Source organism: Notolepis coatsorum, assembly GCF_963971535.1.
Source record: "Notolepis coatsorum genome assembly, chromosome: 10".
NCBI lineage: Eukaryota > Metazoa > Chordata > Actinopteri > Aulopiformes > Paralepididae > Notolepis > Notolepis coatsorum.
In genome coordinates, this window is record NC_140174.1 from 101906957 (window position 1) to 101923338 (window position 16382).

At 45.6% G+C, this 16382-nt stretch overlaps 1 protein-coding gene across 1 annotated transcript in view; it reads right to left on the minus strand.

Moving 5' to 3' along the window:
• msh3 (mutS homolog 3 (E. coli)) overlaps positions 1-16382 on the minus strand; it is a 202776-nt gene that overhangs the window by 94411 nt on the left and 91983 nt on the right. Inside the window, exons 19-20 of the mRNA XM_084323124.1 lie at positions 8546-8657; positions 7680-7837 (exon numbers count right to left, since the gene is read on the minus strand). Of these exons, the coding sequence (XP_084179250.1) occupies positions 7680-7837; positions 8546-8657 (270 nt within the window). The remainder of the gene's footprint in view (positions 1-7679; positions 7838-8545; positions 8658-16382) is intronic.

Genomic DNA, 16382 nt, shown 5'->3' on the forward strand with positions numbered 1-16382 from the left:
CCTCACGGAGATCGAGGGAGTATTGAACTCAAAGCCCCTCGGTTACGTCTCAAGTGATGTAGCAGATGTCGACCCAGTCACCCCCAACACACTCTTGATGGGGCGGCTGGACCCCGCGCTACCACAGACAATGTACAGGCCTGAAGAAGCGAACGGCCGAAGAATGTGGAGGTACAGTCAAGTATTGGCTGACAAGTTTTGGAACAGCTTCCTACTCCACTATCTACCGTCTCTACAGACCCGCCAGAAATGGGTGAAAGAGAGAGACAATTTGACAGAAGGAACAGTCGTCATGATTATCGACCAGTCACTACCCCGAGCTATGTGGCCGGCTGGCCGCGTAAGCAAAGTGATCACCGGTGCCGACGGAAAGGTCCGAGCAGCCGAAGTGCTCGTCCAAGGACGGATCTACACCCGACCCGTGGCGAGGCTAATAGAACTGCCAAGGCTCCCCGATACTATCGATGACGACCATGACCCCATGACTTTGTGAACTGCCCGACTCCTCACAACAGACATTGAGTAGTGGACAGTGCAGTTAATCTGTCTCTGCTTAGCTAATTAGGTGGGACTAATTAGGGGGCGGCTGTTACAAAGGATCAGATTAAACCGAATATATATATATATTGATTGATATATATTGCATAGTATTTGTATATCGTTTGATATCCCTTGTATATTCCTTGTACATATACACGGAATATCCCTTTAGCCTATTACAGACCATAATATTTCATTCTCCTATTGGACAGCGGTCCACAGGCGCCAGAGCCATGCCTCCGGAGTCAGGTTCAAAGTCACCGTCAAGACATGTCTGGACATGCCCGGCCTTGCCCAGGGCTACGAGACAGAAATGAGGTTGGCACTAGTTTGTTCGCCGTGCATATAAATATGGCGCAGGTGAATACAGAAGCACTTAGTCAGAAGTCAAGAGTTACCCAATAAGTTGAAGCCTCACCCACGATACTCCGTGCGGTGAAGTATGGCCTGTTTGGCCCCAAAATAGAGCATTGAGACCGCGTGCGAATTAATAACTGAATTGTCAGAGTTTGGCGCTATACCGTCGAGTGCGACATATTTCTATTAAGTCAGTAATAGTCTATTTGTGTATAGTGTATCGTGCGGCTAAAGTTCTACAGTGACCAGCATCACCAACGCTTCCTCGTATCAGCTAGAGTGCTTATCCAGGCTGGGCTGCTTTCATGGCGCTTTCACCCGAGGAGACCTAGACGAGAACCGTGTGGACATGTACACTGGATTAATCTACCCGACGACTACATAGCCCTTTGCGGCTGGATTATATTTGTTTTGGTCCTGTGATTTATGGAGCGGAGAATCGCCGACGCCTACACGTGTTGGATTTACCCTGTGAGGAGCCAAGTCGAGTCCGCGCCTCAGAGAGCCTGAGGCCGGCTAGCTTTCTTCACTGTGGAGCTACAGTCTACGGAGAACAGCTGTATTCGTCTGTGGATCAAGAGACTATTGCACCGTCTCCTGTACTTGGAGTCTCCTTAGTCATCGTTGACCAGACTCTCTACTACCGACAGATCCTCTACCCCTGCTGGCTTACAACCAGGGGGACCCTTCAGTATCTCCTGCTATATATTACTAGTGTACCATAGATATAATTCCCTAAGATTCAGGTTGTATAATTACCTCCTGCGTAACCAGAGAATGGACATTCATTATTGATTTGCCTACGCACATTCCTTTGCCTTATAAGCGCATCCAAAGTATAATAGATAAGTATATTATGTACCTTTTGCTGCAATAAATACTTAAAGACAACTTTGTGTAGAACCGATTCATTGTGGGAAGTGTTCATTATATATATATATATCATGTACTGTATGGCCAGTAATTAAAGTACATAAAGCGGTAGTGGTTTAATGATACCATACTTATCAATACAGTCAGGGAATTGTACCACTCAGTTACAGTATCGATAAAATCTTAGCAATTTTCATCCCTACACACGAGACAGAGAGACATGAGACAGAGAGACATGAGACTGAGACATGAGTCAGAGAGAGACATGAGACAGAGAGACATAAGAGGGAGAGACATAAGTCAGAGAGAGACATGAGACAGAGACATGAGACTGAGACATGAGTCAGAGAGAGACATGAGACAGAGAGACATGAGACTGAGACATGAGTCAGAGAGAGACATGAGACAGAGAGACATAAGAGGGAGAGACATGAGTCAGAGAGAGACATGAGACAGAGAGACATGAGACTGAGACATGAGTCAGAGAGAGACATGAGACAGAGAGACATGAGAGGGAGAGACATGAGACCGAGAGAGACATGAGACAGAGAGCGGCATGAGGCTTCAGTTTCAACTCCTTTCCTGATTTGTCACTTTATCCTCACTGATAATCAATCATGTGGATCAGACAGGATATTGCATTAGACACCTACACACCACCTCATTACTCCCCACTCCCCCTCTCATTACACCCTGGTGACACTGTATTAACTCTGTCATAACACACACAAACACTCTGCTACATATACACCTGCACAGGCACGCACACAAAAGAGTTCTATTGATGCGCACACACACACACACACACTCACTCACTGACCACACATGTGTGCAAGCTCAACAGTCTCACTCTCACTCACACAAAACGAAGCATTGTGTCCATGTTATGGAGCTGGAGTGGTGAATTGATCGTGGGTTTATTATGAAGATAAATCTCCTCCTCTATCTCCTCTTCACAGTTGTAGCGGTGTCCACTTATAGTGCCTATAACATTTACCGTTGGGCGCCAGACAGGGCCAAACCCTGCCAATGAAGATCAAATTACCTTTTTGATTTGATTAATTAGGCCTATAGCTCCGGCATAAGACTGTACCACATAATAGACAAATAATATAATAATTTGATTAATAGTAGGCCTGGACTAATGGGCAAGCTAAATCCTAGGTTAGTTTGCTAACAAAGAAACACTCAAGAGTCATCCTCAATTCAGAGTCAAAATGTCCATGTATTGGATTAAAGTCAAAATCATAAGCAAACATTTCATAACACAAAACAATTCATTTTCAGACCAGCCTGTGATTAAACTCCCATAAACCAGTCCGTTCACTCAGGTCAGTTCATTTCGTGAACAGGTATATGCGTTTGCCAATAGTTCCGACTTTCAAGAGTTTGTGATGGCCGCAACGCAACTGAGCGAATGAATGAAAAAATAGAAAGTCTCTAAAGAAAATATGTGTGTGTGTGTGTGTGTGTGTGTGTGTGTGTGTGTGTGTGATGCGAGAGCAGGGGAAAGAGAGGGGCGTTTGGCTTGGGGCTGGAGGGTGCAGAGAGAGAGAGAGAGGTGTTTGGCTTGGGGTTGGAGGGTGTAGAGAGAGAGAGAGAGGGGCGTTTGGCCTGGGGCTGGAGAGTGCAGGGAGAGAGAGAGGGGTCGGCTATGTGTAGCCGCCGGTGGGAAGCCTGGAGAGGGGAATGTTGGAGTCGGAGACGCTTGCGTCACAGCCTCGGAACAGGAGCAAACAAACAGTGCAGCGTGTACCCTACCGCACCGAAGTTCGCGTTGGGTGAAGATGATCAGGTCGTAGACATCCGGACTATCCACGTTGGTCATCCATCCCGTGTCAGGTAAGGTTTACTTGCGCGTTTTCAACGTTATCTAAATACGGTTCACGTTCTCCTTGCTCTTTATATCGGCTGCACGTCTTCCTTCAGTGAAACAACATCCACTCACCGCTCTCACTTCCGCGATGACTCCTCTCACGTCTCACATCTCACGTCTCACGTCTCCCTGTCTCACGTCCGCTATCAGAGCCCATATGAGCGCATCCGTAATTGACAGCCATAAAGGGACAGGCACACTTTTACCAGGCAGGTTAAAGCCGCTCTGTTACACAGTAGTGCTGAGAGGCAGAACTGTTCGAAATAAAGACGCTTCTGAGATGAGGAGGAGAGATGGGGAGAATGGAGCGATAGAGAGTGTCCGTCTGTCTGTGTGTGTGTGTGTGAAAGTCCTCTCTCCAGCTGTTAATTACCACTAGGTTGCATCGCTCTGAAGGGAAGTGAGAACAACTAACCTCCGACCCCAATCAGACACCGCTTGGATGGCGCACGCGCACACACACACACACACACACACACACACACACACACACACACACACACACACACACACACACACACACACACACACACACACACACACACACACACACACACACACACACACACACACACACACACACACACACACACACACACACACACACACACACACACACACACACACACACACACAACCAGCAGGCTCAGAGATTCCATATCAGGTTCGTGATATTCAAAAACTCAAAACCTCCGACAAAATTAACGTTGGTCGATGCTCTGGCGTTCCTACGGGGGCCTTTGTGCAGACATGGCAGATCTATTGAAACTGAACGCCTGTTCGTTCGACGCCCAGCTCTATGAATGTCTGAAGCGAGTCTACTGTACACCTTCACATTACATTGCAACGCCTATAAATCTCCCCCCAACACACATTCGCACACACTCATACACACACACGCACAGAGAGATACATATACAGAGACTCATACACATACACAATCACACACACTCTGAATTGTGATATGCTGACGGCTAATGCCCCAAGTGGGTTAAAAAAACACAAGAACATGCTTAAGCGTGCAAAACAGACAATTACACACATCTGCAAGCCATTAGCCCTAATTACATAGTGTAGTAAAGACAGAGCAACGGTGAACCCTGTGTATCGGACTAAATACCTCACTACCATGTAGTCAGCAGACTCTGCACTGGAAAATACATGTGGAGCGTACTACTAAAGCTATAGCCTCATAATAATGAGAATAATCATCGCCAGAAAAACTAAACAAAATCACTTCAACATTGGCTTATTATCAGAGGGCTTGTAGAGGTACAGTAGGGACTGTAACAGAACAATGAACGGCTGCATTTCTATAATAATAATAATTTATTACATTTATATAGGTCAAGGTCAAGTTTATTGGTATGTACCAAACTGGGCAATTCATGTTACAGCAGATAAATAGGAGCTAAAAAAAAGAAAACAGCAAACATACATAACAAGAAGAACACAGACAGACATGTACAGTACATGGTCACAGGATCAGATCATGACAACAGTCAAACAAGCAACCACAACCATCCCGCCACCCACCCACCCACCCACCTCAAAGCCGCCCTCTCCTGCCTCCTCCATTGATGGCACGAATGGAGGTAGGTATAAATGAGAATTTGTATCTATTTTTTTTAGCTGCAGGGGACACCAAACGTTGGCCCGAAGGCAATAATTGATACTCCGGATTTAGGGGGTGAGAGCTGTCCGCTTTAATCGATGACGCCTTCCTGAGCACCTTACTTACTTACTTATCCTCTTCGTCCCGGTTGGGGCATAAGGCCGCAATCATACACTGCCACTGAATCCTGTCTCGTGCTTTGGCCTGCGCTTCGTCCCAGGAAAGACCCATCTCCTTCAGCTCCATCATCACTGTCCTTCGCCAGGTGTTCTTTGGTCTACCCCTCTTTCTCTTCCCAACTGGGGTCCATCTCAAGGCAACTTTGGGTAACCTTTCATTGGGCATCCTCAATACATGGCCGAGCCATCTTAACCTCCGTCTCCTTATCTCAAGGGACATATGCAAGCTACCTGTCTTATAAAGTTCCTCATTCGAGATTCTATTTGGCCAAAAGATGTTGCAGATCCTACGTAAGCAGCTATTGTGAAAGAGGTCAACCTTTCTCATATCCTGTTTTGTTACTCTCCAGCACTCGGAGCCATATAGCAGGACAGACTTAGCATTGCTGTTGTAGAGCCTGAGTTTGGTTTTAAGGCTATATTGTTTAGACTTCCAGATGTTGCGAAGTTGGCTGAAAGCACCTCTTGCTTTGTTGAGACACGTCTTGATGTCTTTTTGCGTTCCACTTTCACTGCTTATGAGGCTTCCGAGATATGTAAAGTCTTCTACACATTCCAATGCCTCTCCATCAATGGTGATTGGAGGTGCTGTTGGGGCATTGATGCACATCACCTGGGTCTTTTTCTGGTTGATGTAGAGACCAGTTCGCTTTGCATAATTGCTTAGCCGGTCAGACTTCTCCTGGAGGTGGCTACGAGTGGATGACATGACTGCCAGATCGTCTGCATAGTCAAGGTCTTCCATAAAGGAGAACAGGGTCCATTGGATTCCACGGGGACGGTCTGATGTAGTTTGACGCATAACCCAGTCGATGGTAATCAGGAACAGAATAGGGGAGAGGATGCAGCCTTGTCTTACTCCAGATTTAATGGGAAATGACTCTGTCAAGGTGTTATCAAGGATGACACTGCATTCAAAATGTTCATAGAATTTTCCAATGATGTTGACCATTTTGGAAGGTATTCCATATGCCCTTAGGATCTTCCATAGGCTCTCGCGATGAATGCTGTCAAATGCCTTCTTAAAATCGATGAAGTTAATATACAAGGCACCTGCTCATCATATATATGACCCAGACAGCTGAATTGTACCCCTACAATTCACCACCACTGGTAGCACCCAACCTTGGGCGACAGGCTCAATGGCTGCCATACACTGGCACCAGGCACACATCACACTACACTGGCTGAACGGCTCAGGAGACAGGGATTGATATCAGGGGGAGTGATGATTAGGTGGCCTTGTTGTCAGAGACCTATAGCACTTTCCTATACTTTCCTACTTTTCCATTTTCTAGTACAAAATGCATATATGTTTACATGGCTCCAGGGAGAATCAAACCCCTAACCCTGGCAGTGGTAGTGCCCTGCTCAGAGTGCCACCCATTGAGCTACAGAGTCGGATTATTGTCAATCAACTCTCCGGTTCGCCTACAGCACTTCCCTGAGGCAACAGACTAACACAATGGGATCATCATCACAGATTAACGTGACCGTGTAGGTCCTAGAAATAAAGTTTCCAGTGTTACATCTTTCTGTGAGTGCACTGACCACTTGCATACGCTGACACAGCCGTGAGTAGAAGGGCCGACGACTTGTGGTCGATGGAGAGAAAGAAAGAGTGAAAGAAAGAGGAGGAAGGGAGAGGGGTTCTCATATTTCTAAGCTAAACACAGCTGTAGCAATGGCCCTGGATTCTTGATTGTCCTCAAGTTTTTAAGGAGAGAGGGGGGGAATGTGAAAAGCAGGTCTGTTGTAGTACTTAGCTTGTGATGTCATGTTCACTACGGAATGGAGAGAAAGCTTTAGACATCTCTCAGCTGTCATCCCTGTGTGTGTGTGCATCTGCGTGTGTGTGTGTGTGTGCGTGCGTGCGTGCGTGTGTGCGTGTGTGTGGGAGGTGACAGTGGCTCAGCGGTTGTCTGGTAAATTGAAGGTTCCTGGTTCAATTCCAGATTCTCCCAGCAGCATGTCAAAGTGTCCTTGAGCAAGACACTTATAAATATCTTGCGCATTGCATCGGAAACCGGATGATTTAGATGCGAGGATATGACGGCGTCCTAAGAAAGAGGAGTCCCAGGGCTTTCGAAATTTCATAAAACTACACTACCCAGCTCACACCAGCTGCAGTCAATGTGGGTAAAGGGGGGAGGGTGAACAGAGGCCTCAGAGGAAAACTTCCACACATGTATCTGCCATCTCGGTGTTCCTTGCTTGTAGTATGTGAATTGGTTCATACCTGGTGTGAATGCCATCCAGTATGCCCAGCCGGGCCTCAGCAGCAGGGACGTAGGAGCCCATCTGGGCCATGACACAGACCAGCGCCACCTGGCGGATATATGAACTCTTGCCACCCATGTTAGGACCTGTTACTATCATGGTCCTCCTCCCATCACCCTGCACAGGAGAGGAGAGGAGAGGAGGAGAGAGGAGGAGAGAGGAGAGGAGAAGAGAGGAGAGGAGACAAGAGGAGAGGAGACAAGAGGAGGGGAGAAGAGAGGAGAGGAGAGGAGCGGAGAGGAGAGGAGAAGAGAGGAGGAGAGGAGAAGGGAAGAGGAGAGGAGACGAGAGGAGACAAGAGGAGAGGAGTTTTAGTATGGTGCTGTGTAAACATAGTTTCAGACCTCATATAGAATAATGATGGCTATACAGAGGAGAGGGAGGAAGAGACAGAGAGAAGAAGACATGTTCATGTAGAGCTGATTGGGTGGGTGGCAGATTGGAGACTTTTCCTATTGGCTTCTGCCTCCGTTGCAGATTAATCTACACCCCACTCCCACACAGAGTGAGGAACTGTGCGTGTATTGTGTGTGTGTTTTGTTTGCCCAACTTTAAATAAGTGAGTGAGTGAGTGAGCGAGCGAGTGAATCTCTGTGTGTGTGTGTGTGTGTGTGTGTGTGTGTGTGTGTGTGTGTGTGTGTGTGTGTGTGTGTGTGTGTGTGTGTGTGTGTGTGTGTGTGTGTGAGTGAGTGAGCGAGTGAATCTGTGTGTGAGAGAGTGAGTGAGCGAGTGAATCTGTGTGTGTGAGAGAGTGAGTGAATGAATGAGTGAATGAGTGAGTGAGGCTCAGTGTCGTTGGGTACATACTGGTGAGTGAGTCTATACCTCTAGCTCAGTGTCGTTGGGTACATACTGGTGGTCCTCTCCCATCAATAGATCTATGGTGGGATGTCTGCCATCTTTAATCACGATCTGACGTGTTTCGCCCACCTCTGGCCTGCCGTGGAGAACACACTCTGTCAGGCAGACTGACATGGTCTCGCAGAGAGTGTATAGACACACACACACACACACACTGCCCATACATCTACACCCATGGATAAATAAAAACATATGCATAAAGTGGGAAACACGAGGGGAGAGTGAGGGTTGATGATAAGGGTGTAATGATACGGTTTGGATTAGTATATAGATCAAATCAAATTCCTTGTATGTGTAAACTACTTGGCAATAAAGACCTTTCTGATTCTGATTTCTGATTCTGAGATTGTTCATGCTTCCTGCTTTCCTGCTGTCGGACGCTTTTTCCTGTCGCTCTGCCCTATCGCTACCTTAGCGTTATAATTAATGATTGATTATAACCCTTCAACTCTAAATACTCAGTACGTTAACTTCCAGTTCCTATGATGGTACTTCTCTGAACTTTTAATCTATATTACTTCGATTTATGACCATAGTCGAAAAGACTAGCGTAACAGAATCTCTCCGTGGGCGAAGGGAGACGAAGGGAGGTGAAGGGAGTCTCTGTCTTGTCTAAACACAAAATATTGTGTCTGCACCTGGAGAGAGGATTGCACTGCTGAAGGCGAGGATATTTCATAAAGAGACAGTACCCTAGACCCCGGTTGTGAAGCGAAGGACAACAAGGCCCACCATCACCAGCTAAGTGTTTAGCCTAGCCTAGCCGAGCCGAACACACACAGTATGTCTCCATGCCCAGACTGCTGTGGGCACCTAAAGAAGATTGCACTGCTAGAAACGAGGATGCGCTTCCAGAGTTCTGACTCGACAATCCAATGGACTCCAGTTGTGAAGCTACCAGCGAAGGACAACAAACCCCACCAGCTAAGTGACACTGTCGGTAATGAAAATGCCCTCTGGAATAGGCATGGGGCAAAGCCAAAAAATAAATCTATCCCTGGCAGAATTACGATGCCTGACACGGCAAATATCAAGCGCCCAGAAATAAACTCAGCAACTGGCTGGCCCTCTTTATCAACAAGGCAACCAGCTAAAATGGCTAATGTAGCTAATGATAATGCAAAAATAGTGGAAAGGGACCCAGGCCTTGAACTGTGAACAGGGGTTCCCAAACTTTTCAGGCCGCGACCCCCAAATAACGGTGTCAGAGAGCCGCGACCATAAATGGAAATGTATGGTTGAAACATGCAAACGTTCAAACGCGCACACACACTAATAAGCATTGGAGGCTTTTAACCAGGGCCGGACTGGGGAAATCATTCAGGCCAGGAAATATAGTGCAAAATATAGCCCCAGTCAGGCCACTTTTTAAGCAGGGGGTCTGGGGCATAGATATATATAGAAGCACTAGATAGCTTACCCGCGCTGCCGGCCAATGGAGAGCGACGTCACTGAACCGCCGCCATCTTACAGTACCCCAGTCAGCCTTGAGTGAGAGTGAGTGAGCTGCACAGACAAAAATACTCATAACTCGCTGAAATATTGACGGATTTACAAACGGTTTGGTTTATTACAAGCATTATTAACGTGGCTATGATTCAAGCGGTTTGTAAAAAAAAACATGTATCAAGTATGCAGTATCATAACTACATCTTTGATGTTTATAGCAAACCAACCCGTTTGTAAATCCGTCAATATTTCAGCGAGTTATGAGTATTTTTGTCTGTGCAGCTCACTCACTCTCACTCAAGGCTGACTGGGGCAAGATGGCGGCGGTTCAGTGACGCTGGTGACTCCTCCTTAAGCTATCTAGTGTTCTATAGATATCTATGGTCTGGGGGTCCCCCACCAGGATTTTTTTTGTTACAAAGACTTCATTTCCTGCATTCTGGTGCAGGATTTTTTTTTATTTGTACCCTTTAAATGCCAGTGTTTGTGATGGCATCGCAAATTATTGTTAAAAAACAGGCTAGCATATGTATGATATGATTAGCAACAACACTGATTTGGATGGATTTTTAGTTTTTTTGTAATGTCAGATTGAAAAAAATACAATCTTTTATTCAACTTCAGCCCTGATCATAACACCACATATTCATTTTATAATTCTAACCCTTTAAATGCCAGTGTGTGTGATGGCATATATTTGCAATATATCAAATGCAAAGTAGATTTTTCTGGGGGGGGGTTATTACAGGCTAGCATGTGTCAATGATTAGCAACAACAGTTTTTTGTAAGGGTCCCGCCTCCACCAATCACATGCGGCTCCCTTTGTGTGTGTGTGTGAGAGCAAGAGAGAGAGAGAGAGATAGTTCTCCAACTTGTGTGAGTTGCAGTGATCTCCTGGTTGTTCCCCATCTAGGTTATCTAACGATTGCGCTGCTGCAACTAGAAACACTGGCCTGGCCTGCTTCTAAGTTCAGTGGCCTGACTGCATAAAAATAATGTAAAAAAATTTGTTTTCTTTGGATTAAAAAAAATTAAATAAAAAAAAATCTGGCGACCCCCTCCCCACGGCGGCTCGCGACCCCCAATTGGGGAACCCCTGCCCTAAGAGAGGGAGGTTTGGGGGGGGGGGGGGGTCTGCTGATGGAGACTCAGTGTTCAGGGTAACCGAGCATGAGGTGAGGCGGACCTTTAAAAAAGTGAATATCAGGAAGGCAGCAGGACCGGACGGCATCCCCGGCCGCGTCCTAAAAGTCTGTGCCGACCAACTGGCCCCGGTATTCACTGACATATTTAACCTGTCCTTAGAACAGGCTGTCATCCCCACCTGTCTGAAGAAGTCCACTATCATCCCTGTACCTAAAAAATCCAAGCCTGCTTGCCTCAACGACTACCGCCCTGTAGCTCAAACCTCCATAGCCATGAAGTGCTTTGAGAAGCTAGTGAAGGGCTACATCTGCTCCTCCCTCCCCATCAACCTGGACCCCCTGCAATTTGCATACCGTCCCAACAGGTCCACGGAGGACGCCATAGGCCATGTGCTGCACACAGCAGCATCACACCTGGACAAGAGGAAGGGGAACTATGTGAGAATGCTATTCATCGACTACAGCTCGGCATTCAATACCATAGTCCCCTCCAAACTCATAGCCAAGCTCAGGGACCTGGGCTTGAACTATGACCTCTGCCAGTGGGTCTTGGACTTCCTGACGGGCAGACCCCAGGTGGTGAGAGCAGGCAACTGCACCTCCTCATCCATCACCCTCAACATAGGGGCCCCCCAGGGCTGTATTCTGAGTCCCCTCCTCTACTCCCTGTACACACACGACTGTGTGGCTCAGCGGAGTAACAACACAATCATCAAATTTGCTGACGACACAGTAGTGGTGGGCCTGGTCTCTGCAAACGACGAGAGGGCCTACCTGGAAGAGGTCAAGGTCCTGGCGGGATGGTGCCAGGAGAACAGCCTCTCCCTGAACGTCAGCAAAACAAAGGAGATGATTGTGGACTTCAGGAGGTCGGGGGTCAAGGACTACAGCCCCCTCAGCATCGACGGGGCACCGGTTGAGAGAGTGAACAGCTTTAAGTACCTCGGAGCCCACATATCCGAGGACTTGACATGGACCACACACATCGACAGTGTTGTGAAGAAGGCACGACAACGCCTCTACTTCCTCAGGCGCCTAAGGAAGTTCCAAGTCAGTCAGAAGATCCTTAAGAACTTCTACTCATGTACAATAGAGAGCATCCTGACTGGCAACATCACCTCCTGGTTTGGGAATAGCACTGCACAAGACCGAAGCAGACTACAAAGAGTGACACGTTCAGCCGAACGCACAATTGGAGGGGGGCTCCCCACCCTCCAGAACATTTACAACAAGCGGTGCAGGGGTAAGGCTAAGAGAATCATCAAGGACTCCAGCCACCCGAACAACTGCCTCTTTGAACTGCTGCGGTCAGGCAAGCGATACCGGAGTCTCAAGGCGAGCACAGAAAGACTCAGAAGAAGCTTCTATCCCCAGGCCATCAGGCTGCTCAACGAACAATAAACACTATACAACAACCATCAAATGCACACAGCACACACATCCACACGCACACACTCACTTTAAACAAACAACACACTGCAGCACCCACTCTCCACACTTTAGATCACCTAAACACACTTTATATTTATTGATAAAGGATTTGCACTACAACTCGTACACCTTACTGTAAATTGTACCTAAATTGTACCTCATCCCATTTCTGCTTTGCACTATATAGTATTGTATATTAGTACACTGCATAGTATATTGTATATTATATGGTAACTCAGTTACGTCTATTCTGCATCGAACATTGTACATATGTCTATACTGAACACTGTGACCTCATTTTTTACTTCTAATTTACATGCTATACTATGTTATTTCATACTTATCTTGTCTAGCACAGTCTCTGGAGCGTAACAGTAAGAAGCATTTTGTATAAAAGTATTCTGTACTTCTGTATGACTAGTATTAAAGAAACTTGAAACTTGAACTTGAAACTTGAAATCGACAGTCTGAAAATCTGAAATGTGATTTTATTGAATTGCTGAAAATGCTGGATTCCACAAACATTGAATCGCACATCAGTGGCCCCTTGCCAACAGTCTCTAAATTGACTGAAAGATTCAGCAGACTTCTCCAGCTAAACAAATGGCTCTCAACTGCTTGTGTGCTACACAATGTCAATTACATTGCAAACGTCGACATGTTCTGGAGACGTGAACAGTTGTTCCAATAGAATGGATTTTCTCTGAACAGATAGAGGAAAAATGTTCACTTCCCACATTTTCTACTCCATCGACAACGGCCTTGCAACAAGCTCTAAGACAGACAGTACAATAACACAACCTAACTCTGATGACGTCAAGACGATAGAATCGCTATCGTTGGACATACAAAGCAAGCTGATTGCTGAGGGGTCGGAATGACTGGATCGGATCGTGGAGGACAGCCACAGGATTACAGCAGAACTAACAGCGCTCCCACCAGCTCCCCCGTATCGACGTCAAGGCAGTATATCGGCGTTCACCATCGCCCCTCCCCCCCAGCCTTTCCCCCCGTGTCACTCTCCTCCTCCCCCCTCCCTCTTGATCGGGGATCCCCCTCCCATCAACAACCCTAAAACGCAGGGCGCCCCTCCCCCCATCTTTCCTCCCTTGTGTCACTCTCCTCCTCGCCCCTCCCTCTTGCCATGTCATCACCAAATTACCAGGCACCCTTTCCCCCCTCATCTCCCCCCACCTGCCTTTCACGACAAAAATGGTCAAACTGGTAAATGCTGGTCGGATTTACAGCCAGGCATCTCCAAAACATCACAAAAGAACTATTCCGCCATCTTTCCTCGACAGCCCGCAACTGCAACCGCCGAAACGTCCACCACGCCCCCCACATCACACCCAAACTACTGCTATCAATTTGTTCCAATGACAAACCATGCTGTTCCTGTTCTCACTACTATCAGACTCAAGAAGAAATGCCTGACTCGTACTGTAACACTTAGCAACCTCAGACCCATCAACGCTCAGCCAAGGCCGGCCACACCCCCCATCACAAAATCACTGACAATGGCCCTTCTGAATGTTAGATCATTGAGCAACAAATCTTTCTTAATCAATGATCTGATAACTGAAAAGAATTTGCAATGCATGTTCCTAGTCGAGACCTGGCTAAATGACATTACTGGTGCAACAACGCTGATAGAAGCCTGCCCTCCAAATTATAAGTATTATCAATCGGTCAGACAAAATAGAAAAGGGGGAGGGCTTGCCGCTATTTTATCTACATCGTTTGTATGTAATGACATTGACATGGGTGAATTTACATCATTTGAATATCTTGCTATTGAGCTCAAAGCTGAACTGTCTTTGCTCATCATCACATTGTACCGGCCACCAAAATACTCATCAATATTTCTGCAGGAATTCTCAGAGCTAATCTCAGTCGGTATCCTTAGATGTGAAAGATTAATCATACATGGAAATCTGAATATTCATATAAATAAGAAGAACGACCCCAAGGCTATTGAGCTTACCAACCTACTGGACAGCTTTGAGCTTATACAACATGTAAATGAACCCACTCACCAACATGGTAACACCCTAGACTTAGTGATGACAACAAGGCTGAACATTGATAAAGTATCAGTAATCGAATTACCTATATCTGACCATCACTGTGTATTCTTCAATGCTAACCTAAACTTAACAGAGACAAAAAAGGTAACCGTTGTAAAGCGAAGAGTACTAGATGACATCACAGAAGAGAAGTTCTCAAACATCATGAGACTGATCGCATCACGCTGGTTTCAACCGGAAAAAATGTGCCGGAAAGTTTGGTTTCTTACATATCTCGATGTGATATATCAAGAAATATCTACAGCAAGAATTCTGGGTCTCAATGAATCCAAAATGTCAATGTGGGTAGAAGTGGTGGAGAGAATAAAAGCTAGCTTATAATGGTAGTGTCTGGTTAGGAGTGAGGGATAATGGAGGTACTATCCAAGAGGGGGTCCGGGAGGGGGGGGGGTTCGAGCTGGAGCATATGTGTGTAGGGTTTTAGAAAATAGGTATTAGGGGTATATTCTATACTAACATTTATATAATTGTAATTTCGCTGGATATACACTGTATACGGTTAAAATGTTATTATAGACTATTTTTGTTATCTTGTTTCTGTACTTGCATGTATTTTAACCACCTTGACTGAAAGTTTCAATATGCATTATGTGTTGAGTACTGACTTTTAATCATTTTTGTTTTGCAATAATAAAAAAAAGTATAAAAAAAAAAAAAAAAAACATCATAAGACAAACTGAACCATCCAGCCTAAACTGTTCTTTAAACTGCATCATGGTTGAAAATCTCAACAACACCCTATCATATACACTGGATGCTGTCGCTCCATTAAAGGCAAAAGAAAGTAAAGTGACAAAATCTCCCCATGGTTAAATAATAGCAGTGTTAGTCAGACAAAGAGAATCTGTAGAGCTGCTGAACGAAAATGGAGGGAAACCAAGCTCACAGTAAACTGCCATATATATAAGGAAGCCATGACTGCCTATAACAAAGAAATATGAGTGGCAAAAAAGGACTATTTTTCTAAGATTATCACAGAGAATGTTGGAAACTCTAGAATATTATTCTCAGCCATCGACCAGCTACTCACCACTGCCCCCACCCCTCCACAGTCATCTGCATCAAAATGTGAAGAACTAGCATTATTCTTCAATAACAAAATAACTTCAATTAGAGCCAGCATTAGTCCTGATACAAACATGGACACCATCAGCAAACCCTGCGAAAAAGTAACCATAGGAAAGTTTGCTTGCATTACATCAACTGAGCTTTACAAAACTGTCATGGAATGTAACTCCTCCACTTCCTGTATTGACCCTATACCCACAGCATTTTTCAAGCGAATATTCGAGAGTATTGCAAGTCATGTCCTAAATATTATAAATACATCGCTTCTGACAGGTATTTTCCAAGACGCATTCAAAACAGCTGTCGTAAGACCCTTACTAAAGAAACCCAAACTAGACAGTAATGTACTAACCAACTATAGGCCAATATCCAACCTCCCATTCATCAGCAAGATACTTGTAAAAATGGTCTCAATACAAATAAACTCCTTTCCTAAAGAAAACAACATCATGGAGGAATTTCAATCAGGCTTCAGAACGCACCATAGCACTGAAACTGCTCTTACAAAAATAATTAGTGACCTCAGAATAAACTCTGATGCAAACAAAGTCTCAATTCTCGTACTATTAGATCTAAGCGCAGCGTTTGACACGATCGACCATGATATCCTAATAAATCGT